Source organism: Aspergillus lentulus (genome assembly GCF_001445615.1).
Source record: "Aspergillus lentulus DNA, contig: Alt16, strain: IFM 54703, whole genome shotgun sequence".
Classification (NCBI taxonomy): domain Eukaryota; kingdom Fungi; phylum Ascomycota; class Eurotiomycetes; order Eurotiales; family Aspergillaceae; genus Aspergillus; species Aspergillus lentulus.
The window spans coordinates 808,729-833,039 of NW_028322113.1; the positions used below are offsets into that span (position 1 = coordinate 808,729).

The 24,311-nt window shown below is 51.0% G+C and overlaps 8 protein-coding genes across 8 annotated transcripts; 3 read left to right on the top strand and 5 right to left on the bottom strand.

Moving 5' to 3' along the window:
* Positions 1-210: 210 nt before the first annotated feature.
* Positions 211-1,072, bottom strand: ALT_7747 (DUF1014 domain protein; the record flags this gene model as incomplete). The annotated part of the gene is made up of 3 exons (XM_033560918.2): positions 211-721; positions 798-898; positions 1,016-1,072. The coding sequence occupies 3 exons, from the start codon at positions 1,070-1,072 to the stop codon at positions 211-213; spliced, it is 669 nt and encodes a 222-aa protein (XP_033416809.2).
* An 876-nt stretch (positions 1,073-1,948) lies between these two features.
* Positions 1,949-6,603, top strand: ALT_7748 (uncharacterized protein; the record flags this gene model as incomplete). The annotated part of the gene is made up of 4 exons (XM_033560919.2): positions 1,949-2,143; positions 2,197-2,984; positions 3,037-4,784; positions 4,844-6,603. The coding sequence occupies 4 exons, from the start codon at positions 1,949-1,951 to the stop codon at positions 6,601-6,603; spliced, it is 4,491 nt and encodes a 1,496-aa protein (XP_033416810.2).
* A 777-nt stretch (positions 6,604-7,380) lies between these two features.
* On the bottom strand, positions 7,381-9,468 carry ALT_7749 (uncharacterized protein; the record flags this gene model as incomplete). The annotated part of the gene is made up of 1 exon (XM_033560920.2): positions 7,381-9,468. The coding sequence occupies one exon, from the start codon at positions 9,466-9,468 to the stop codon at positions 7,381-7,383; it is 2,088 nt and encodes a 695-aa protein (XP_033416811.2).
* Positions 9,469-10,381: 913 nt separating this feature from the next.
* ALT_7750 (fungal specific transcription factor domain-containing protein) lies at positions 10,382-13,992 on the bottom strand (the record flags this gene model as incomplete). The annotated part of the gene is made up of 8 exons (XM_089600318.1): positions 10,382-11,088; positions 11,150-11,828; positions 11,885-11,985; positions 12,055-13,101; positions 13,146-13,194; positions 13,256-13,347; positions 13,419-13,658; positions 13,914-13,992. The coding sequence occupies 8 exons, from the start codon at positions 13,990-13,992 to the stop codon at positions 10,382-10,384; spliced, it is 2,994 nt and encodes a 997-aa protein (XP_089455211.1).
* Positions 13,993-15,613: 1,621 nt separating this feature from the next.
* On the bottom strand, positions 15,614-16,396 carry ALT_7751 (flavin reductase family protein; the record flags this gene model as incomplete). The annotated part of the gene is made up of 1 exon (XM_033560922.1): positions 15,614-16,396. The coding sequence occupies one exon, from the start codon at positions 16,394-16,396 to the stop codon at positions 15,614-15,616; it is 783 nt and encodes a 260-aa protein (XP_033416813.1).
* A 961-nt stretch (positions 16,397-17,357) lies between these two features.
* ALT_7752 (homoserine acetyltransferase family protein) lies at positions 17,358-18,710 on the top strand (the record flags this gene model as incomplete). The annotated part of the gene is made up of 6 exons (XM_033560923.2): positions 17,358-17,502; positions 17,562-18,057; positions 18,126-18,235; positions 18,302-18,449; positions 18,500-18,579; positions 18,637-18,710. The coding sequence occupies 6 exons, from the start codon at positions 17,358-17,360 to the stop codon at positions 18,708-18,710; spliced, it is 1,053 nt and encodes a 350-aa protein (XP_033416814.2).
* Positions 18,711-19,176: 466 nt separating this feature from the next.
* Positions 19,177-21,456, top strand: ALT_7753 (polynucleotide adenylyltransferase; the record flags this gene model as incomplete). The annotated part of the gene is made up of 8 exons (XM_033560924.2): positions 19,177-19,325; positions 19,392-19,540; positions 19,597-19,971; positions 20,038-20,249; positions 20,306-20,918; positions 20,963-21,077; positions 21,134-21,251; positions 21,385-21,456. 8 exons carry the CDS (start codon positions 19,177-19,179, stop codon positions 21,454-21,456), a joined length of 1,803 nt encoding a protein of 600 aa, XP_033416815.1.
* Positions 21,457-22,134: 678 nt separating this feature from the next.
* ALT_7754 (uncharacterized protein) lies at positions 22,135-23,692 on the bottom strand (the record flags this gene model as incomplete). The annotated part of the gene is made up of 3 exons (XM_033560925.2): positions 22,135-22,335; positions 22,397-22,860; positions 22,912-23,692. 3 exons carry the CDS (start codon positions 23,690-23,692, stop codon positions 22,135-22,137), a joined length of 1,446 nt encoding a protein of 481 aa, XP_033416816.2.
* Positions 23,693-24,311: the final 619 nt, after the last annotated feature.

Here is a 24,311-nt window from a genome sequence, read left to right on the forward strand (position 1 = left end):
TGCAGTCCAAGCTCAAGCCACTTCCACAATCATCGTCACGGTATATCCATGATCTATCCATTTTGGGGTACGCGGCCCGGGTATAGGTGGTGAAAGCCGAGCGCTGCATCCTGGAGATATGCGCATCCTGCTCAACGATGTTCGGCAACGAGCCGCAACAGCGGAAGGAAGGGTTGAGAAGTTAAGAGACCAGACAAAAAGATGACCAGCTTATTTACTAGCCAGTCTCGCCTCCACCTTCCTTCTCTCAGCCTCCTTAGCAGCAGCAATCTCTTCCCGACTAGCGTCAAAGGCCACATGCACCTGGTTGAACGGGTTCTCCTCGCTCTTGTCGAACTCCTTCTTGCAGAGCTCCACGCGCTGATTCCTCCGCAACCCGGGGTTCTCCTTTTCGATCTCTGGCAACCGGCGCGCCTCATACGCCGCATACGCCGCTTTGTACCGGCGCTCGGGGTGACGGTCGATCTTCGACGAATCCTTGCCGGTCAGGGACAGCGCATCCAGCGCATTATCGATACCCGTGGCGTTGAGGGCAGCGCCCTTGCGGCTGGCGGGCTCATCGTCCAGCTGTGACAGATCCAGACCGCGAGTCTTCTTCTGTGCTTGCTTGGCGCCGGCACCCTTGGGCTTGGAGGGTTGCGATGCTTCTTCGGCGGCGAGGAGGGCCTCTCGCTCGGCCTTCTTGCGAGCGGCTTCGGCTTTCTTGGCTTCGGCGTCTTCCCTATATTTTGCAGATAACGTTAGCAAGCCGATACTTATCTATCGATATGAACAATAGACACCGCGATGTCGCTCACTTCTTCGAATTGCTCTTTGAGCCCTTTTGCCACTCCTTCTCCTCCTCGGCGGCTCGCTTGGCGTCTTCGGCTGCCTTCTTGTTTGCGGCGGCTTCGGCTTTCTATATGCATATCGTGGATCGTCAGTCTCAAGACTCCCTCCTTAACCTGATACAGAAAACATGCTCGTGGCGATGGCAGAAAAAAAGGCGGGGGCGGGGTTGGGTTGAGAGACATACACGAGCCTGTCCGGCTGCTTTCTTGGAGTTTTCCCCGGCAGCTTTCTTTCCTCCCATTTTGAGTGCTAATTATAAGTCGAGTGTTAAAAGGCTTTTTGAGGGAAGTGTAGACAGTGGGAAAGAGTTGTGCTTGACTAGAGTTGTTGTGATGGCGAGTCATCCTATGGATACTTTTGCGGTTCCGACCGACGGCGGTAACTCAATGACTAAGCAGTGTATAGGGCTATCCCGCATTCTTACCAAAACAGAGTATTAGCATTCCGGAAAGAAACCATAAACTCGATTTACACGAGAGAGGTTCAAGTTTCTGAAGCAGTTACAGATAAGCTTACTAAATAAGGGCCCACGGCAGAAGGATAGAAGTAAGCTACAGCAAAAGCAATGAGTGATACAGATTCCAGTAGGACTAGCCGACTTGTTCTTATTCTGGCGTGACTGCGCCGCTTTACAGATAAATAGCCGTTCCTTTCCGTGGCCAATAACGTTGACATCAGACCTATCGACTACCTAGTACCTAGACTATATTAAGCATGACAGGTCGAGACATGGCTGCGGGGAGCTCCAGGCACCATGGTTTAACGAGTTTCGATCTATATCAATGATTGAAGTTGGTTAGAGAGAATACAGGTTCAGAAAATTCTGGTCTACTGTTGTTCCTTTATACCTTTATATAGTCTTTAAGTATACTCTTCTCGTCCCCCTGTTTTCTCCTCATCACTAGAATCTACGCCCAGTACAAGTAGACCAGGGTAATGGAAATAGTAGATTAACTCTTAATGAACTACGCCCTGTTGGAGCCCATAATAGCGCCTGCACTAATGACTGCACTTATCATGCAACTTCACTGTCAGCTTTTCCCATCTGAAACTCTTCCTTCCCTCTTTTTGCCCCAGAGAGGAGAGACTCGGAGGAGCGGGAATCGCTGTTTCAAAAATGCCCTTCACTAATGGGGAGGGCAACCTGCTCCATCTCAACCAGGAACAGTTTGATTTCAACCTTCAATTTGAGAGTCTCTTTTTCTCGATTATTCCCTCCGTTTTGTTTATTCCCTCATCGCTATGGCGGACTCTGGCACAGATACGCAAGCCCGTTGTGGTGAATGCGCCTGTCTTGCAGTTCATCAAAACAGTATGTATGCCCTCCTCTATTACACGGCTTCTGCCCACTGGCTGACTGCTTAGGGTGCCATCATAATTTATGCTGGCTTGGAACTTGCACTCCTTATACTAGCAGCGGTCGGGTCCTTCCACATTAGCCGCATGTTGATCGCTTCCTCCACCCTGCAGCTTATATCGGCCCTTTTCATGCTGACGGTAAGTGTGGTGGATCACAGCCGCAGCCCTAGACCATCGATGCTGCTTAACAGCTACTTGTTTCTCACCCTTCTCCTCGATATCGCCCGAGCAAGAACTCTGTTCCTGTCGTCAGACTCGGACCACGGTTCCGAGATCGTTTACAGCAGTATATTCTGTGCATCGGTCGGGCTGAAGACCGCCATCTTGTTACTAGAGGCCTGCCAAAAAGCAAGATGGGTGGCCTGGGATGCAACGAAACACAGCCCCGAGGAGACGAGCGGAATATTTTCGCTAGGCGTCTTCTTCTGGCTGAACAAGCTCTTCGTGGCTGGATATAGACGTACCTTCACAATCGAAAGCCTCTACCCCCTCGACAGCACCTTCGACGCACAAGCCCTGCATGAGGAATTCGCGAAGAAAATAGACTACGCCAAGCTGAAGGGAGATAAATTCGGCCTCCTGAAGGTGCTAGTACGTACATTGTGGGTGCAGCTACTCCTGCCTATCCCTCCGAGGGCGGCTTTGATTGCGTTCTACATCTGCCAACCTCTCTTCATCGAGAGTCTCATCACGTATCTGTCTCATTCGGAGCCAGATCCAAATGCGGGATATGGGCTAATCGGCGCTGTCATACTCATCTACTCGGGGATTGGAATCTCGTATGCCTTGTACTGGTACGCATACCGTGCTATTACGGCATATTTCAGCGACTCACACGATCGCTAGGTACTGCCACCACCGACTGCGGACGATGGTCCGCTCCATACTAGTTACTGAGACGTTTAAAGCCGCCACAAGAGTCCGGCTGGGATCAGGCGATGATAGCGCTGCGCTGACACTCATGAGCATCGACATGGAGCGCATCAGAATGGGTCTCCGCTTCGTGCACGAGACATGGGCGAGCATGATCCAGGCAGGCCTCGCCGCCTGGATGCTCTATCGGCAACTCGGGGTCGTGTTTGTTGCCCCCATGGGCGTGGTAGTAGTTTGCTTCGTTGGCTTAGGGATCCTGGTAAACTTCACCGGTGACTCGCAGCGCTCCTGGATGTTCGGGGTCCAGAAACGGGTCGGGCTCACAGCCACCGTCATCGCCAGCATGAAATCACTCAAGATATCCGGTCTCGCTGGTCCTGTGGCCGAGTACGTGCAGCAGCTGCGTGTCGACGAACTCGCTGCTGGCGCCCGATACCGCAGGATCATGATCATCGCCGCCGTCTTCGCATTCATACCTCAGTTGATCAGCCCTCCGCTGACCTTCGCTTTCACCCAGAAGACGCTGGATGCTTCGACCATGTTTACCAGTCTTTCGTTCCTGACTCTATTGACTCAGCCGCTGTCACAGCTTTTCCAGTCTATCCCAGAGTTCGTTTCGGGCCTGGCCTGCTTGGGTCGGATTCAGGCATTTTTGGAATTGGAGCCTCGCCAGGACTATCGGCAGCCCCTGGTCGAAGCCCAGAGTTGCGGTATGGAGAAGAGTTCAACACAGGTTAACGAGAAAGCTACGGATTGCATTGTCATCCGAGACGCAAACTTCGGATGGAAAGCAGACAAGTTCGTCCTGAACAATATCAACACTCAGATCCCCGCCTCGTCCCTGACGATGGTCATCGGTCCCGTCGGCTCAGGCAAATCAACATTCTGCAAGGCCCTTCTAGGCGAAATTCCCTTCAGCCAAGGCAGCGTCGTGACGAGCACTTCCCCGCGCCACGTCGGTTTCTGCGAACAAACCGCCTTTCTCTGGAACGGTACGATCAGAGAGAATATCGTCGGATTCACCCCCTTTGACCGCGAGCGGTATGACCAGGTCATTGAAGCCACTTCCCTGCGCTTCGACCTCGCCGCCCTCTCCCAGGGAGACCAGACGAATATCGGGTCGGATGGTGTAGCGTTGTCGGGCGGGCAGAAGCAGCGTCTGTCTCTTGCGCGAGCACTATATCTACCTTCAGACTTTTTGATCCTGGACGATGTGTTCAGCGGGTTGGACGCTGACACCGAGGAGCAAGTCTTCCGGCAGGTCTTCGGACCGGATGGTCTCCTGCGACGACGGGGGTCGACGGTGGTTCTGTGCACGCATAGCGTCAGGCATCTCCCGACTGCGGACTACATCATCGCGCTCGAAAACGGCAGTGTTGCAGAGCAGGGCACCTTTGCCCATTTGTCGACCCGTGCGGGTTATGTTCAGCGTCTGGAGGTGGGACTAAAGCAGGAGGGCGATGATACTACTGCTGACGATGAGCCTGGTCCTTGTCCCGAACACGAGGGCCAGACTGGGGCTGGCAAGAAACTCGAACCTGCGATTATTGTTAACAGCACGCAATCATCCACCCCGATTGCCCCAGCGGTGGCCGCAGCCCGGCAGGTCGGGGACGCCACCGTCTACAAGCTGTATATCAAAAGCATGGGATGGTTTGTGGCGGCTTGTAGTCTGTTGTTTGCGGCCCTCTGGGGTCTGTTCACCAATTACCCAACCATCTGTGCGTCTCCGCTGCCAATTATCTTCAATCGATTTCATTAATTAACTTGATAAATGCAGGGCTCACATACTGGAGTGACGCCACCGAGTCCGTCCATCCTGCGCACTCCAGCTCCTACTACGCGGGCATCTATGCCCTCCTGCAGATCTGCGCCATCATCGCCCTCCTCCTCCTGGGAATAACGCTCTTCATCGTCTCTGTGAAGAAAGCCGGCGCCAATCTCCACCAGCAAGCCTTACACACCCTGATTCGTGCACCACTCTCCTTCTTCACGGATACCGACACCGGGGTGGTCACGAATCTCTTCTCCCAGGATCTCAACCTCATCGACACCGAACTCCCCGAGGCTACCCTCAACACCCTCTTTTGCGTATTTCAGTCGATCGGCCAAGCAGTTGTGATGCTCACCTCGTCCGTCTACCTGGCCATCAGCTACCCGATTTTGGGCGCCTTGCTCTACTTCGTGCAGAAATACTACCTCCGCACGTCGCGGCAGCTGCGATTGCTCGACCTGGAGGCCAAGAGTCCGCTCTACACACATTTCCTCGACACGCTCAAGGGGATCGCCACGCTGCGCGCCTTTGGCTTCATCCCGGACGACATACACAAGAACGCCCGTCTGGTGGACTCCAGCCAGCGCGCGGCGTATCTCCTCCTCATGATCCAGGAGTGGCTGAACCTGGTCCTCAACCTCGTCGTGATGGCCATCGCGGCGGTCCTGACGACGCTGGCCGTTTGGCTGCATTCGAACTCGGCCTTCGCCGGTGCATCACTGTACTCGCTGATGACCTTTGGCGAGAGCCTCTCCGGGATCGTGATTTACTACACCAGACTGGAGACCTCCATCGGCGCGATCGCGAGATTGAAAACCTTCAACGAGACTGTCACGCCGGAGGACCGCGACGGTCCCGGAGAGGAGGACATCGTCCCAGACCCGAACTGGCCGGATCGTGGGCTGATCGAGTTGCGCGGTGTATCCGCCCGGTACAAATCCACCACCGTATCTGAAGCCGACTCTAACTCCGTCATCTCTGGCCCCACCAAGCCGCCCCTAGCCCTCAAGAACATCACTCTAACCATCCACCCGGGGGAAAAGGTCGCCATCTGCGGCCGCACCGGCAGCGGCAAATCCAGCTTCCTCGCTCTCCTGCTGAAACTCCTCGATCCGCTGCCCTCAACCGACAACAACCATGACCCGGAACCTCCGGTCTTGATCGACAACATCCCGCTGCACCGCATCCACCGCGCGACCCTCCGCCAACGCCTCATCGCCGTCCCCCAGGACCCCGTCTTCCTGCCCGACGGCTCGTCCTTTCGCGCGAACCTCGACCCAACCAATACCGCGACCCCGGCGGAGTGCCAGCGGGTCCTCGAAGCGGTCCGGCTGTGGGGGTTCGTCCAGGAACGGGCGGAGGGGCTGGATGCACCGGTCACGGCGGGGACCTTGAGTGCCGGGCAGAGGCAGCTCTTCTCGCTGGGGCGGGCGGTGCTCCGTGCTATAATCCGCCTGCGTTCTTCAACGTCTTCCTCCTCCCCTGAGGAGGGGTCCGACAACCAAGATCAAGGGGGGGTCCTCCTCCTCGACGAAGTCAGCTCCAGCGTGGACCGGGAAATCGAGCGGATGATGCAGGAGATCATCCGAGCGGAGTTCGGACACTACACGATCATCGCGGTGAGTCATCGGCTGGAAATGATCATGGACTTCGACCGGGTGGTGGTGATGGATCGCGGGGAGGTGGTGGAGGTTGGGAATCCGGCGGCCCTGAAAGGGGCCCCTGGGACTCGGTTTGGGGAGTTGGTGGCCGCTGCTGGTGCGTAGCAACCAACTTTTCACAGCATCTGTTCAGTACTAGCTCTAACCATAGCATACTGAATCTCAATTGAATCATATTCATAATCACACTCTAGACGGCAAAATGAATACAACAGACACCTAAGAGACAAGATCATCCCCACTCACAGCCCCTACAAGCCTCCGCAAACTTTAGATTAAGCTTATTCTTATTCTCTTCCTTTAATAGAAATAAGGACAACCCTAAGCTTTACTATCTTTTTACCAATAATTTCTAAGAGATATATAAAGTTATAGATAATGTGGAGTTAGTTAAGAAAGTCAAAGTTAATAATTAAGAGTAGTTAAAAAAGGATACTCTTATCAAGGGGGTTCTCTACTTTTTTCTTTCATTTCTTAGACGATAGGGTTAGGGAAACTTTGGTCTAATTAAGATTGTAGTTTCTTTTTAAGTTTACTAAGAGAATAGAAAGAGTAATATAAAAAATACTATAACCATCTCTTTTATTGTAGTTACGCTAGTCATAAAAGAAATTATTCATGGAATCATATTCATTTCATTGACTCTAACATGGTGAATATAATATAACAGACAAACGATTGACAACCTGTGGTCAATGTGCCAATACAACCTCAAACAAACAAACATTGAATGCACGCTCTGAATGGGGGAAATGATGAACAAATCAAGGAACAAACTCCACATAGATCCCATAAGCGTCGCAGTAAATCGAAACCATCATGTCGTACCATCATCAGTATCTTGTCAAATTATTTTTTAAAATCATTCAATCAGTTATCATCTCAGAAGTCGGTCGCCAATTCCGTTGGCGCGATTGTCTCTATCATCGCAGGACACGTGGGTTCACATCGCTCAATCACCAGATCTAGATTTGCAGGAGACGTTTCTACCCTCTGCAATCGAGCTTCCGAACTTTTCGAATTAGCAAAAACACTCTTGGAAGATGCTCTTGTGGAAGATACTGGAGCAGAACTCTGAGGCGTGGGAGCAGCAGTGCTGGAGGACGATACAGTAGCAGATTCAGAAGCCGCTGAAGGAATAACCTCGAGAGTTTTTGAGCTGGGCTCTTCCCTCACGGTTTCTTTTTGAAGAATGGAACTTTCAACAGTCATGGCAGGTTCTGCTGCCGTTGAAGAGAGTACAGTCGAAAGGCTCGGCTGTTCCGTCCAGCTCGGAGTCGAATGTTGCTCCAGTGAAACGGTAGGTGAGAGCACAGGCATGGATTCAAACATATCCCCAGGAAATGGTCGAAGATGCGAAGAGGAGGTTTGAGGTTTGACACCAACGGCAAGGTATACCGCCAGCACACTCAAAAGGACAATTGTCACGTTGCGACGGTCACTAGCCAGTACCCGGATGTAGTTGATGAGCAGCGTCTGCAGGTCGATTTCTTCGACTGACCTCGGAGAATACGTTGGGGGTGGCATGGCTGGAGCCTTCGCTGGCGTTGTAATTGAGGCTGGAGATGACGGACGAGCAGGCTCCTCAGGAACAAATAAACTTGGTTCATGAATCAATGGGGTGGGTGTATTCGTCCGCGACGATTGATCGTACAGCTCTGTGCTGATGCTGGTGGCGGGCTCCCTGAGTTGCGGCACCTGTAGCCTAAGATCAGTGCTAGGGCGATCATTGTCCAAAAGTCGCTTTTCCAACTCCCGCCTAATCTCAGACGGCAGCCAAAGGCCGACTTCGACATCCACCTTTTCCATCTCCTTCCAGGCTGCAGCCCAGGCACCAGCTCTCATCAGCCCGTTCGCGGCGAAAACCTTGATCTCCCACTTCCTACTCGAATCGTGCCTTGGGAGTCGTCCTCCACAATCAGGGCACTCTTCTCCTTGCTCATCATCAGTAGCACTGTCCTCTGTAACCGACTGGTCACCCTTCTCCGATTCCGTGTCCTCATGTCCCAAAAAGTGGCCATGATGGAGCCGCGGACGCTGGAGTTCCAGACTTTCCAGCAATCGTTCCTCAAGCAGATCATACATATCCTCCGGGTGAGAGATGAGCACACCCCGGTCACGAATCACACTGGAACCAACCTTCTCCTCCAGCAACTTCCATCTCCTCCAGTACTCCGGAGGCAGCACATCTCTCAGTATCTTCTGGTCCGGGTATCCAATCAAACCTGGCACAGGCAGCGAAGGAGGAAGCAAGGTGCAGTGAAGCAAAACAAGCGGATACTCCTTCTTAACTTTCGGTCTCCCCGCGGACCCCGTAGGCGAGTAATAAGGTGATCTCTTAAGCGGAGACGACCCCGCCGAACGAATTGAAATATCCGACATCCGATGTCCGCCCCTCCGCTTGGGCGGAGTCAGGAACTCGTCATCATCCTCATCCTCCGTATGCATCTGCATTGCGCGCACAGAACTGGGCTTCCGGAACGCAGCCTCCCGTTGCCTGATTGTTTGTATGGACTTGAACTGTGCCTCCATTCTGCCATGACCGGAGTTATCTTGATTGATCCAGGAGTGGCGGATTCGCTCATCTGCGCCGCAGCCGATCGCAGGTTTCAGCTCGCTCGGGGGGTGGATCAGCACCGAATCGGGAATTGAGGAGATTGAAGAGCGACTGGATGCACGCGAGTCCAATAGAGCTAAGTCGTCATCGTCCAGGTCATGACCAGCTGTATCGCTCGTGGAGTGTTGCGTTGAGGATTCCGAGGAGTTGTACCCGCAGTCCTGAACAGACATATGAGCATCGTCACTCAGTCGTGTTTCTTCCTCGCGATCTGGTGAATCTTCGTGGGAAGCCGCTCTTGTCCCGTTGACGCGGGCTAGTCCGTCGGCTGAAGGGCTTGAGCCGAAAAGCGGTTCGTTTGCAATGAAATTGGCAAATTCGGTCAAATGAGGGGCGTCGGATATATCCTCCATAATAAAGACATGGAATGCGCAAGGAAAGAGTATCGAGAGTAGCCTCTAATCAAGAATGCGTGTGCTGTTGGTCGACACTAATGATGGGGAATGCGACTTATCAGACGGAGGTATCTATAAGTAAACAACGCTGCTAAACATGCAAATCATCAACAAAAAAAGTTTGAAGATGGAGATGCATAACTGTTCTCTTGAAGATAGAGTAGATGGAATAAATTGAGCATCTCTTTTGATGAAGAAACAGTCGTCCTTACAGCAACCACCTGATGAGTTGTTGCTGGTGTTTTCATCCTCTGGTTGTGCAGGGCAACCATGCATGGAGAGATGGCGGTCTACTCTACCTTAGTGGCTGGTCAACCTCCTAGATCAGCACTGCTTGGCGCAAGGTTTCGTTCGATAGATTAAAGCTCCATAGGCCTTTAATTATTATCTGACAGGGGCATCTACTCGGTATTCGATCTGAGAATTTCCAAACGAATAGGAATGGCAGTTGAGCATCTACCCGTAACCAGTAAGGCCGTCTGCATGCTCAGCGCTCACTATAACCTCGTGATAATCGCATCTATCGAAATTGACCAATGGGCTCAACTTGGAATAGGACTTTGAATTCAGAATATAGATACAGAATGGGATCAGTATGCTGTCGCAAGGGTAATATAGATTGCCAGATCAGATAGTTACAATGCATGACGAGGGTTAGTTTTGTGACTATCTTCATAGATGCTTGCTCGCTGAATCGAAGCATAAGATTAATGCAGAACGAAGTGAATAGCAGATTACGCTTGATTAGAATGCATATGCAATGCCAAGACGTTAGAAGTGGCTTTCCTTCATTCAATCATGACTGAAGTGACAAAATACCGGTCGTATATTCATACAGTCATCAGATGTATGCAACAAAAATGACATGAATTCATTCCGAAGGTCGGGTATGATTTTCGTCTGCGCTCATCAGAGGGTAATTTTGTTGTTCCTCAAAGTAATGGAGGACATCTTGCGGTAGATATTCAAGGTAAGGCAGAATTTCACCATTGAAGGGGAATGGAAAGTGCTCTTGTTGTTGGAGAGCATTCACATCGACATCCTGGCTTTCTATAAAGACCCCACCGAAAGTCGAGCCCATGTTGGATTGTAGATCTGTCGATTGTGGATTTATATGGCTGCTACCTGCATGCCGTTCGCTCTGTGCAGGCGCCATAGTGTAACTGTAGTGAGAGGTTTGAGATTGCAGTTGAGACGAGGGCGAAGAGGTGAGGCCCTGGGTGTAAGCTGGTTGAGTATTCGATGTGTTATCGGTTCGGTTAGAATATGATGTATTTAGGCCCAGTAGGAGATTGGCATCGGAAGCAGCAACCCGTCCAGGAGGGACAAGCGAACCGTATTTCGCGGGTCCACTAGAGATTGATGAAGATCGTGCCCCGTCTGAAGCCCGCGTCGTTTCCACTGACTGCCGATACGAGCTCGAACCTTGCGCCGGCAGATTGGCGTAGCTGTGACTATACTGGGAAGAATAAGTAGGTCTATTCGAGTCATAATCGGCTTGGGAAGCTGGCATCTGGTATAACAAGCTGAGGTTCGGTTGAGAAGAGTTGGTGGCTCCAGTAAGAGCCCATCCAATGGCTAGGATAAATACGTTAGCTGTCGCATTTTGTGAAGTGCCAATATGTCATGATTGTTATACCTTGCCCCGGGTCAATTTTCGGTGATATTCTGCCCCCTTGTGCAGAGGAATTTCCAGCACTTGCCGCCTTTTTTGGCTCAACAGTGGCACTCAATGGTGACTTTGCTTGTCGGTAGGTCGAAGCAGCGGAGGGCGGGAGTGGAAATGTCTCAGTTGCATTTTCCATCTCCTCTTCAGTATAGAGTAATGGATCAACGATACCCTTAGCCTTCTGATCGAGAACGGTTAGAATATACCTAGTACCCTCCCAATATGTCTCAAGAGCCTTGAGGGCTTTGTAGCACCGCTGATAGTTTTCTCGGGCAGCGGAAGCGAGAAGTATATGCTTGGCGCTCGACTTCCGTTCCGAAGAAGAGTCCATGTTTGGCATCACGAAACCACTAGACTGGTCATTGAGAAGCGGTTGACACGGAGGGGAACCCGATCTCGAAGGGGGAGACGAATAATATGCGCTCTCCATGAGAAAAGCGCAAGCAGCGATGTACATTGGCTGACTCGTGAATGGATTGCCGATAAAGCTCTTCCCATCGACAAGCTCAGAGAAAGATAGAATGTCGGCTATTGTCTTGGCTGAGGACATCGACAATTCTCTGCTGTTTGGGTAGAGATGCTGTATTGTACCGCCAAACGAATTCAGGAGAGTCGGTTGGTGGAGAAGGACGATGAGGGTGTGAAACCACTTCATGTATGTTAGGTCAAGAGCCGAAATAATGTGGATGTTGGAAATCTTCTTACAAAATGGAGAAGTATGAAATTTGTTCCTTCTTTCGCTTTCACGTAGGCCTGGAAATTGGCCGCATTAAAATGCAGCCTGGGTGACAATCGCTGGTAGATGCCTGGAAAAAAATATGTAAGTCTACGAAGGGACCAGATGATTGGGGAGGAACAGAAAGATGACCGCCTACCTGTCAAATCACTTTCCATCCCGGCAAGTCTCTTCAATGTCTCTGTTGTGACATGGTTTGCATCCTGAATACCATTGATCAGATCCGTGACTCTTCCGTAAAGGTGTATTATGCGAATGAGTGGTGGGAACGGTGCAGGCCAGCCGTTCGATAGTTTCGATTCCGACTGTAGCGGGAAACATAACTCTATTTCCTCGTCGCGTAGCGTGACTGGCCTCCCAGTACCAGAGGAGATTACACGATCCAGGAAGAAAATACTCCAAAACGTGTCGACTTTTTCCCGCTCCCAGGCGCGATGGTCCTCACTATGCTTCATCTCGGCGCTGGGGCTTAAAGGAACTTGAGCACCATCGCATTGATCATATTCTTCCTCCCGTAGCTGTCCTGCCCGTCCAGACACAACTGCACTTGGAGTCACGCCCCTCCGCCCATAGCTGTGTTGCAGTCCCTGCAGCTTCTGCATTCCAAGATCCTGAGCCATTCGAATGGCAATACCTAGATACATCCAGAGACCACTGTCATGATTCGATCCGAATTGTTCGTAGGCCAGCAAAAGACAGGCTTGAACAACAGAAAGCGTGGGGCATGAAAGCGAGTCGACCAAGGCGCCCATTGCCCTATGGGCAAATGCTTGACCACGGTCTGAGTTCTTCACGTCAGTCTGAAACTCTGAGCCATCGATAGACGGCGCCTGAGGAGGACCCAATAGTGGGTGTGGCGAAAATCTCGCAGCCAAAGCGCAGACTGCGTCAACGAGCATGGTATCAACTTTCTTATCCTTTAGGCCACGAAGAAACCGATCTCGCTGTAAGAATGGGAAACTGCAGCCCAGATGAACGAAGAACAGGTCGCAAAGGTGCATGACGAGGTTGCTGACAGGTAAAGTATCGTCTCGGTCATAGAACGGAATGGTGTTCGCGTCTCGGAACTCACGGTTATCCATCAGCGAATCTATATGACCGACCCCCACGTTTGCAGACTTTGGACTGCGAAGAGGCGAAAGGGACTCTGTAATATCGCTCGAACCGTCAGAAGCAAGCGAAAACACTAGCCATAGGAGGTCATAAGCACGAAATGGATTGGAAGCATACCTGAAGACAACGAAGTATTGCTTTTGCGAGACCCGCGCACCTGTACTACCTGCAGGCAAAATAAGTAAGTGGGAAACTCCCGTAGCAAAAAGCCAGACGAAAGTACTAACCATCTGTTTGAAGCCGGGAACAATGGCTGTCGGCCCAAAATATCTAAAGTAAGGAACGTGGGTGCGATGGCTTGAGCTTAGGGAGGTCCGACCTTTTGGAAATAGTGTGAGTCAACGCAGCCAGCAATACTAATTGTGATCGGGTTTCTCTAATAGAACGTACTGCTTTCCGGACTTGCTCCGGTTGTATGCTGCTCCGACTCACGGATATTGCTCGAAGGTGTTTCTCTCGACACAAGGGCATCCTGAGAGCTTGTATGATCGGCGTTCCGGTCAAGGCCACCGCCTGCGGGTTGCTTATACTGTGAAGCACCATCTGGACTTTGACTCTTGACCGTTCGAGGATTCGTTCGCGCGCTAGCAGAAGGCAGAGGGGTGAGGCTAGATGTTTGTAAGGCATTTTCTGAATGCGTCCGAACATGAGTCGAAGGTTCGCTATATCCTAAACAGACATGTTTGTAATCCAAGCAAGTTTTACACACTAGGGGACAGGTTATCAGTAATAGCATCGATAAGTATAAGTGCGGCGTCAGCTTCTCACCTGGCTGTTCACCAGAGCATCTTATTTTCCGCTTGCGACATGTCCGACACCTATAGGAGCCACCAAGAAGGCTACGGTTAGCTCCGTAAAGAACATTTGTCAGGAAGGCAAGCTTACGCCGCATTGACTCGACGGCGCTTCGGCTGGGGCTGTCCATCGCTTGAGACAAAACGTATTTGCCTTGCGGGAGGAACATTACTGCCGCCGTTCTTCACAGGAGACGAATGGCTCATTGCGAGCGAATATTCATCCGTGGTCACAACACATGTCACATTAAGTAGTTGATTATTTGCGACGCTGGAGCAAACGATCGAGACTGAGAGTCAGATCCCAGGGACTTGGCGAGGGAAGTTAAGACTTTCGTATATTCCGGCGACGCGGATGAGGATGATCGATGGGACGGAGCGCCAGCAGAAGAGAAACTCCATGGACGTTATCCCACTTTGTGGCGGACGCAAGATTGCAAGATCGCAAGGTCGGGATGTGGGAGGTGAGGGGGAGGGCACGGCACAATAATTATTCTAATTAATGCGTCAGCAGGACTATGTTATTGGTCAAACATTATCTTTACTCGTACTGTCAGCGATTATAACCATTATTTTTCCATAGCCCATCTCAAGCGACAATGCTTCTGTACTGAATTAGGATGGCCGAGGGTGCTTATTTGCGCAATGCTCGGCCACACTGGCTTAAAAGACGCCGGACCAGCTCGAAGAATGCTTTGATCACTCCGACGTAAAATGAGAGGGTGACAAATCTGGAATGGTATCAAATGTGAAAGAGACAGGTAGACGAAATTAGGTAGAGAGTAGACACGTATGGATGGACAGAAGCAAGAAACATGGATAGGTAAGGTAGCTAAGGTGTTCTCCGTCTTCCGCGCCCTGGCTGGGGCCCCAAAAAAACTAGGGACCGCCATGTGACCCTCCCCATGGTTCTGGATGCTACATCGGCTTGTCCCGTGATTCAGAGATGTATTGATTTATACAAACTGGGTACAGCATACAGCAAATATCGATCTGAGCAATAATGAACCGAATATTTCCTTATTTTCGCGACTCTGTAGATCCCCCGTTTCTCTAGTCTGTGGGTCCAACCGGTACATGGTTCGTCGGCTTTTCATATGCTTTTTACGAGAGATAGAAGCCACTAATATCAAGGAACAATTGTGCCTGTTGCTTGAGCTCCATGTTGAGCTTCTGTGCATGCAGGGACCAGCCGTCGGGGAGAATTCTCCTCATCTGGAGAAGACGAATTTAGCCGGAGGATGGGGAAATAATGGACTGACAGGATCACTAGTCCATGGCAGGCTTCCCATGGGTCATGGCTCAATGGACTCAGAAACGGAGTGAGTCCGAGTTCCACAATCGGACAACGGAACGAGCCTCGAAGCCTACATGGAAGGCTAGAAGCCCTTAACAAATCCGCTGGTGGAGGCGTCGATAATCTTTATTCCCCACGTACCGTGGTGTGAATCGAGCCATCTAATTTTGTTCAGTGGCTTGTTGCTGGACCGAGCTTTGACCGAATTCGAAACGCAAACTTCTATGGCCAGTGAATCTCCACCTGTCCTCTCAATCTCAATAGTCACAACTGAGCCGGAAAGGAGGCGCCCGGAAAGGCTAGATCTGCGACATGCCAGATTTACGCGCCTATCTATCAACGGAACACCGAAGAGCACGGGTTATGAGAAGAAGGGCTCGACTTGACTCTGAATGGAGAATTCTAGGATGTGATAAGCATGTCTATATCTTATAGCCTCTACCCGCGAACCGACAGAGGATCACCTTCATCCCGCCTAAGTGCTGTACAGCCATCTAGAAGTTCGGTCTCGGAATTTCGATGGCATCAGTGGTACGCCCATAGGAGATACCCCCGAGCCGACTGATGGGCTTCAGGACCTTGAGGTCGATGACGCTCTTGTCCTCGTTGATAGCGTCATCCCTCACCCAGAAACGAACACCCTCAATAATCGCCAAAGTGCCCGTTGTCTTGCCCGTCGTCCTGCTCTGGAACTCCTTAGTCTCGACGAGCTTACCTTCAATAGAGAACATCGACTCTTTGACACGGGCAGCTTTAACGACAGAGCAAGGTGCTTGGTGCAGCCCGGAAATCTCCCACTCGGAGACTCCGTACGGTGCATTGATAGCGGTCGCGTTGGCTGCCTCGACAAAATGCTCAGAGATGATATTAATCACACATTCACCCGACTCGATCATATTCCTTAGCGAGTCCTTCGCCCTCTCAAGCGAGCCAACCAATCCAACAGTGAAAAGAGGAGGGTCGTGATTTATGACCTGAGCGTAACTGAACGGCGCCAAATTCGTCGTCTTTCCGTCTTTGGATCTGGTGCTGATAAGCGCAATGGGTCTGGGGACAATTCCCGAGATTAACAGTTTATAGTTTGATGCTACCGGTCGTCCTTCTTCGTATGGATCGATTTCGACGTGATTCTTCTTCAGGCTCTCTCCACCATCATTGGCACCGTCGCCTTGTCTCCAATTTGGATTCGGGGGCTTCGAGAAAGTGACCGGCGCATCACGCTTGAAGTCAGGTCGGGAAGCCTGAATCTTGTCGAAATCGTCGCCGACCTTGAACATTGTAGCAGATTGATGAAAAGATCGATAGTAACGGGATATATGGATCACGCGAGGACGATATGACTGCACTCGAGACCCTCTGCCTAAGATATTAGCAAGTCGCACGGTCTTCGAATTTTTAGCACCGACTTGCTGCAGAGACTCCTTCCCGAGACGACACCCCTCAGTGTGCAAATGGTGGTCGGACAACGTACAACTGTGTCTGCAATGATCTTTGAACTCGTGAAGCCTGATATGGGATTGTACAACTCATTACAGACTAATTCAAGGAATTCCTCAAGAGGTTCCCTTAACCCATAAGTGCTCTCTGTCGATCGGGGCAGGCTCCTCATATTTATTCGTCCCGAGTGTTGGACCAGCACTAACTCCACGGAACATGTATATTACGATGTTCTAATTTCCACCCTCTTTGTCACTATAATCCGCTTAAAAGGGCGTGGAAATATGCCACCACTACCGATGGCCGGGCCGATTTTCATCTGGTCAGATACCCGAGGCCACCCCAAGTGGGGAGCTGTCTCTTCTGCTGGGTCAAACCGATAAGGGAGACTCTGGACCATGGAGTAGATAGATGCGTCAACTTCTCGAGAGCGAAGCAAAATGGTAGACGACTATTTCGACTAATAGAACATCCTTGTTGGTCATCGTATCCGCTACGTAATAGTGTGCATTAATTAGATAGGCATACTTTCTTGTCGACAAGGTCCCTGATCTATTATAAATCGCAACATGGGATACCGTCGGTGTTACCAATCCAAAGAAGCCTGTGCCTCATGGCACTGCAATGTGTCGCCAATTAAGTTCTTGATTCATCGAGGGACTATAAATATGTAGATGAATCGCCGCTCATCGCTGAACTTTAGACTATTAGAATCTCAGAGGCGTTCCTATCAGTCTGACATTACCAGCCAAACTTTCAGAGCTCTTTCCCAGATCTGCCCTCTTCAACTTGGTGACCAACATGACTGACCAAGACTATGAGACCTTTAACCTGGGAGACTGGGAACTTCAGAGCGGGGAGAAGATACTTGATGCTCATCTTGCGTACAAGACATTTGGAGACCCAAGCTACCCCGCAATCGTGTACCCCACATGGTTTTCTGGCAGTATGTAAAGACTGACAGAGAAAAAAACACACATGTCTGTTATACTGACCTTCACCAAGTGATATCCGACAACTTCTGGCTTATAGGGGAGGACAAAGTCCTGAATCCGAAGAAGTACTTCATCATCATACCTGCGCTCTTCGGAAACGGACAGTCCTCGTCTCCAACCAACCAGCCGAATGTTCGGCCATTCCCGAAATGCTCATTTTATGACAATGTTCGCGCTCAGCACAAGCTTGTCACAGAGCACTTGGGAATCCAGCATCTACGTGCAGTGATCGGCTGGTCAATGGGAGGAGCACAGACCTATCAATGGGCGACTCAGTATCCTGAGTTCATGGACGTCGCTATTCCTTTCTGCGGCTCCGCAAAAACATCGCTGCATAACCAGGTGTTTTTGGAAGGCGTCAAGAGCGCCTTGCTTGCAGTGAAGCGCATCCCATCGGCGGGTTCGGGAAAGATTGGCCTTCTAAAGGCCGATCAGACTCTGGGGACATGGAGCGCCGAGGACAGAGAGATCGGTTTGAAAGCATTTGCTAGAGTGTATGCTGGCTGGTAAGCCTGCGTCCAATGGTCCCCTGTAATATCGAACAACGCAGAGCTGACTGATCATGTCTGGACAGGGGTTTCAGCCAGGCCTTCTACCGGGAGAAGTTGTACGAGACAGCACTTGGTTACAAGGACCTGGAGGACTTTTTGCAAAACTTCTGGGAGAAGTGGGCTTTGTCCAAAGGTAACCGTCCGCAGACACTAAGCATATCCTGACCTGGCCCCGTTAACGATTGACCCGTCGGATAAGACCCGGATAATCTGTTGGTGATGCTTCAGACCTGGCAGAATGGAGACGTGTCCCAGCAGGAACCATACAACGGTAATTTTGAGAAGGCTATAGCCTCAATCAAGGCTAAGACCCTGGTGATGCCAGGAAAAACTGATCTATATTTCCCGTAAGTGATGCTTCGAGCTTTGGCGTCTAATGCTAAATGTCACTGCACAGTCCCGACGACTCCGAATATGAAGTCTCCTGCATGGAATCTGGCATTGGAACTCTTCGCGTCATTCCTTCTATCTGGGGTCGTAAGTTGATCCGATTTTGACCATTGGCGAGACATTTCTGACGATCCTCCAACACAGACTGGGCTGGTGGTCCTGGAGACAGCAAAGATGATGTAAAGTGGCTGAACGAGCAGCTGGCGGACGTTCTGTAGATTCTGAGTTGAGATAGTGGCAGATATCAACTCAAGTAGGCTCATTATCTTGCAGTTTGATTAGTATATTGTTGCTCATTTGTTCAATTTGAACTTCAAGTGCTATAGTAAGACAATATCACGTGATTGTACTTCCTGTGGCAATGGTGAACATCATGTGATAAGATTCTGATAAGTCAGCATACAATCGTTGAATAATCTTGGAACTCCTCATCTTGATTGCAACTATTCACTGGGTCAATTCGATCTCCTGTAGTCGTTTCATCAATTCAGTCCTTCCTTTGTCTTTCTATCCTCTATGAGTGCTCTTCTACTTCTTTCTTAATTTAATTTGTTTCGGTGTCGTTCTGTATCTTCCCTTCTGCTTCGTTCTCTAGCGAACCCTCCTGCTCTTTATCTAGCCGCTTCCCGCTGACGCCTACACGGCGCAACTGCATGATTTTGGTCAACTCAAGCTGGATAGAAGATGTCAACACCACCAGTGCGTCAGTGGGGAGTTACTCCTCCTATCTCAACAGCTCTCCCGACTCCCGATGAACTCGCTGCCAACGATGATTTGATCTCGGAGCTCAAGGCCCAGAACAACTTCGAAAGTCCCGCGGAGACAGAGCGGAGGTGGGATCTACTTAGCTACCTTTCTCCTTGTTGTTCGCGCTCACACCATGTTTTGTTATCGCGTAGGAAACAAGTTCTTCAGCTCATTCAACGCGTAACCCACGAGTTTGTCAAGGTCGTCAGCCGAAAGAAGGGGCTGTCCCCTGCAGCAGTCGAGGCAGCAGGTGGAAAGATTTTCACCTATGGAAGTTATCGCCTGGGTGTCTATGGTCCTGGTCAGTAGCGTGGAAGCGTTTATCACAATGGTTGTGATATTGACAAAATGCGATAGGCTCGGATATTGATACACTGGTGGTCGGCCCCAAACATGTCCTCATTGACGATTTCTTCTCAGACTTTCCCCCGGTGCTCGAGAAGATGGCCCCCCCCGGGGCGATCGAAAAGATGACACCAGTTCCCGACGCCTTCGTCCCGATCATCAAGCTGGAATTGTCCGGTATCAGTATCGATCTTATCTTTGCCCGTTTGATCGTGTCGTCGGTCCCTCTCAATCTCGACTTGAAGAATAATGATTACCTCAGGGGGCTTGACGAGAAGGAAGTGCGGTCGCTGAACGGAACCCGTGTCACAGATGAGATTTTAGAACTGGTTCCCCAGCAAAAGACGTTTCGTCTTGCTCTACGCGCAATCAAGCTCTGGGCTCAGCGTAAGGACATCCCATCTGTCTCTCTTCGCATAATCTCTCGGCAACCATGCTGACACCAAGTTACAGGCCGGGCCATTTACTCCAATATTGTAGGTTTCCCGGGTGGTGTCGCTTGGGCCATGCTAGTAGCACGAGTCTGTCAGTTATACCCACATGCTACCGGGTCTGTGATCGTCGGCAAGTTTTTCCGCATTATGAACAAGTGGGCGTGGCCCCAGCCTGTTCTGCTAAAGCCAATCGAGGACGGACCTCTTCAGATGAAAGTCTGGAATCCCAAGGTAAGGGCAACCAAGGACGCTGGCCGCATTCTTCGCAGTATTGACATTGATGATAGATTTACCATGGCGACCGGTTCCACCTTATGCCTATCATCACCCCCGCGTATCCATCGATGTGTGCGACGCACAACATTTCAATGTCCACAAAGGCGGTTATCCTTCGTGAGCTCCAGCGGGGAGGTGATATTGTAGACAAGATTTTCTTGAAGCAATTGACTTGGAATGATCTCTTTGCACGGCACTCATTCTTCACGCAGGATTACAAATACTATCTTAGCATCACTGCCTCAAGCAGAACTAAGGAAGCGGAAGCGGTGTGGTCTGGTCTTGTTGAATCCAAGATTAGACACCTCGTCGGAGCGTTGGACCGCAAGCCTACCATCGCAGTGGCTCACCCATTTCCAAAAGGCTTTGAGAGAGTGCATATCGTCTCCAATGAAGAGGAAGCAGAGGCCGTAAAGAACGGTTCTACCAAGTATCAGGATAAAGGTACGAAGACGGAGACAACAGATGAAAGGAAAGATGTTGCACACCAAGCCGCAGCTCTCAGCGGAGTTGAGAATGCCGAGGTTGAGCCTGTCGGCGAGAAGAGCGCAAATGGCGGGGACAGCCATATCATTTACACCACGACGTATTACATCGGCTTGGAGTTGAAGCCATTGGAGCCAGGTATGTATGGCGCTTGACTTCCGAGAGCTAGCTGACGGTAGAAGGTGCCTCGCGTTCGCTGGACATATCTACGGATGCCCAGATTTTTAAATCTACATGTACTTCGTGGGCCGGATACCAACCCGGCATCAATGATCTCTCCATCACTCACGTTCGCAAGTAAGTCTGGACATAGTTCGCTTTCTTCTCTGGATATGTTTTGACTTGAGTACCAGCTTTGATCTTCCCGACGATGTCTTCCAACCGGGAGAAACCCGTCCCACGCGCCCCAAGAAGAAGATCATCAAGAAACACGAAGCAGGCGCTCAAAAGCGAAGTATCGAATCTTTGGACGTAAGTGCATACAAGAGAGTCAAAGAAGATAACGAGCGGGAAACGGATCACCATGCGAAAGCGGATATTTCGCATTTCGGTTGATGCTCTTGTAGTTCCGACATTGGATTGACTAATTTCAATTACTTTCTAGGACGCATCGCTTCCAGCTGCAAAGCGGCAGGTCACCTCCAACGGAGTCTCCGGTACGCCAACACCTGCGTGAGCATCCCTCACCTGAGGCCGAACTACTTGTCGTGTTGGGGCTGGTCCCCATTATGTTCTCACTGAAACGATACACTTACGACGCTGAAACCACTGATGGAAGTTGAAATCCCAACGAACAAAGATAATGTGTTGGTGAACAACTAACTCCAGCTGACTCTGCCTTTGCAGTGCGCGCTTGATTAACGTCTTGGACTGCACCTCGACGAACAGCGCAATCGAGGTCAGATAACAAGGTTGGTCGTCATTATTCTCCCGCTTTATCCCTCTCTTGTTCCCCATCCTACACAACGAAACAAACATTTCTTGGTTCGATGCCGCTTTTCCAGCAGTCTTGCGAGAGGGCGCTCTTGAAGCCATCACAACATGGCGCATATCTGCATTACTAAGTATGGGCGGGCTTTTTTCCCACGGCGTTTGATACTGGTATGGTGGAGATTTCCGTCTGACACAAAGATGGTATGTGGCTGTACATATCACCGTCCCTTTACGCAGTTATTATCTGGTCCAAGTGCCAGTTAGGTTAGTTGAATAAAGGTACACATTCGGCGTGGCCTACGGGCCACATAGTCCAGTATCCAATTCCCAGTCTGTGAATCAGGTTTCTTGTTGTAGACTCTTCCATTAGATATATGTGCATTCAGATCATTGTAAACTATATATACAGCGACGTCTATTCTCAGCTCCATGCTTCCACCAGCTCACACAGAGTCGACTCCCCACCCACATTGCCCGGGAAAACCACAAACGGGACACCCTGATGCCTGGACGTCGGCTCGTCACATCTCCAGAGCGGCACACCGGGCGCAGCCTGACCAACAATCATAGCCCGCTTGATATTAAGCCCCTTGGTAGCAGCGTCGGACGAGGTGATTCCGCCCTACGCCAACCACTCAACCATTAGCTAAAGAATTCTCCCTTTGGGACGCACGATTCCCTACCTTTGCAATAATATATCTCGGCCGCACCTGGATCTGCTGCAGAACCTTAACCAGCGCCTCAGCGACCCTCGCCCCGATAGCCAGCGAGGAGAGCTCATCCTGCCCCGTTATCAGCTTCCGACTCGTCATGACCAGCGTATCCGTGCCGGACTGCAGGTGCGTCTCTGTCTGCTGGACGACTCGGCGGATCACGCTCTCCGCGCTATCGGGGGAGGCGATCAGATCCGCGACGTCCATTTCGATGATGGCCAGGGCGCCGGTTGCGCCGCGGGTGTCGGTCAGGACTTTGAGCTGGGCGGTTGTCTTGGGGACGTAGGAGCCGGCGAGGATGAGGCCGCCTGTTTCCCGCGGGGAGGGGAGGGCCAGTTGGTGGGCTGTGATGGGTGGGATGGAGCGGATTCCTAGCCGGGAGGAGACGAAGGCTGCGCCGGTGCGGTAGAGGAAGTGTTTGCCTTTGGCTTCGGCTGTTCTTTACTCAGTATTGGATCAAAGATAGAACGGGCTCGAAAACGTACCCAGGAGCAAACCGGCGACAAAAACGTGCATGTCTGACTCCGCTGCGGCGTTGACGATGACGACGCCGCCCTTGGGGAAGCTCATGAGCTTCTCGTATACGGCCTGGGGCCCGCCCTTTCGAATATCCTCGATTGTGATCGAGTGCAGCTGCTCGGGGGCGAACCGCCCTGGCGCTTTCTCCATGACATAGTCTTTCAGATTCGAGCTTTTGTACCCAAAGGTTGCATCCTTGGCGAATTGTGTCAATCCCGCTGGCACCAATGTCTCCCCCTCGGCTACATAGTGTACGTCGTTGATGGTGAATCGTCCGCCCTGGAAGAAGAAGGGGGCCAGCACCCATGCATCTGCGGGGCCGAACACGGACTGCGCGACGTCTGCTTCTAGTGGGAAGTGGCCGCGCAATGTACTGTCGCCTCGAAGGACGATGTCGACAGTCTGAGACGTGGATCTGGCTGCCTGCAAGACGTTTTCGCAGATGGCGCGGATGAGTTTCTCCGCTTCAAGTGGGGGAAGAGCGCGTGAGTTGGTGAGAACGAAGAACCCCGGGGAATCTTGTTGAAATTCCTTCACCAGCGTCGGGACGTCCCAGACGGTGAGCACAGGAATATCATGACAAGTTTGGGTGCCTGTAGGATCATCGTCTAGCACAACCAAGCGATTCAGTGAAGATGTCGAGAGGAGCTGTACGATCTGTTCCTGCGTGTCTGCGGGGTATTCCCGCGGGAGCTGTGACAAGGTGCTTTCGCGAGGCAGCGCGGGATATTCTTTTGGGGAAGACATGGCGGTTTATTTGGTCGTAGCACATAAAAAGAGACAATAACGTATGAATGAAGGAATTGAGCGTCTCCGTAGTCTCAAATACTCAGTCCCATACGGAGACACCCCGGGCAATTGACTATACCGCGGGGCATTTGATATGCGGGGAAACTCCGTTTCTTGGGTCGGAGCAATCGCCGAAGGCCCCAAAACAACAAAATATCATGCACAAAGCAGAAATTCTGACAATTGCTTAGAAGCCTTTGGAAGGCTGGACCCTCCGTGGATAAGCCCCGTTAACTTTGTTCGTTAGAGGGTCAGACTTGTTCGTCGACTTAACGTTTCCCCTATTAAGGTTTCGGGTGTTGCTGTATCATCACCGACAACAAAGTAAAAATGGCTCAATTAATGAATGCAGGGCATGTCGCACATGCTATTCAACAGACAAGATCGCGCATGGACATTGCTCTTGACAGCTATAAATCAATCATGAGAAGATAAAAGGGTAAACGGAAATCCAAGCCCGGTCTGTAACACCGCCAACGCCGTGACATGTGCAGGGGATATGCAAGATGGCCATGGTCAAGAGAGTAGTGATGGACAAGGCAAAAGACAAAAATGCTGGTAATCGAGGGGGGGAAGC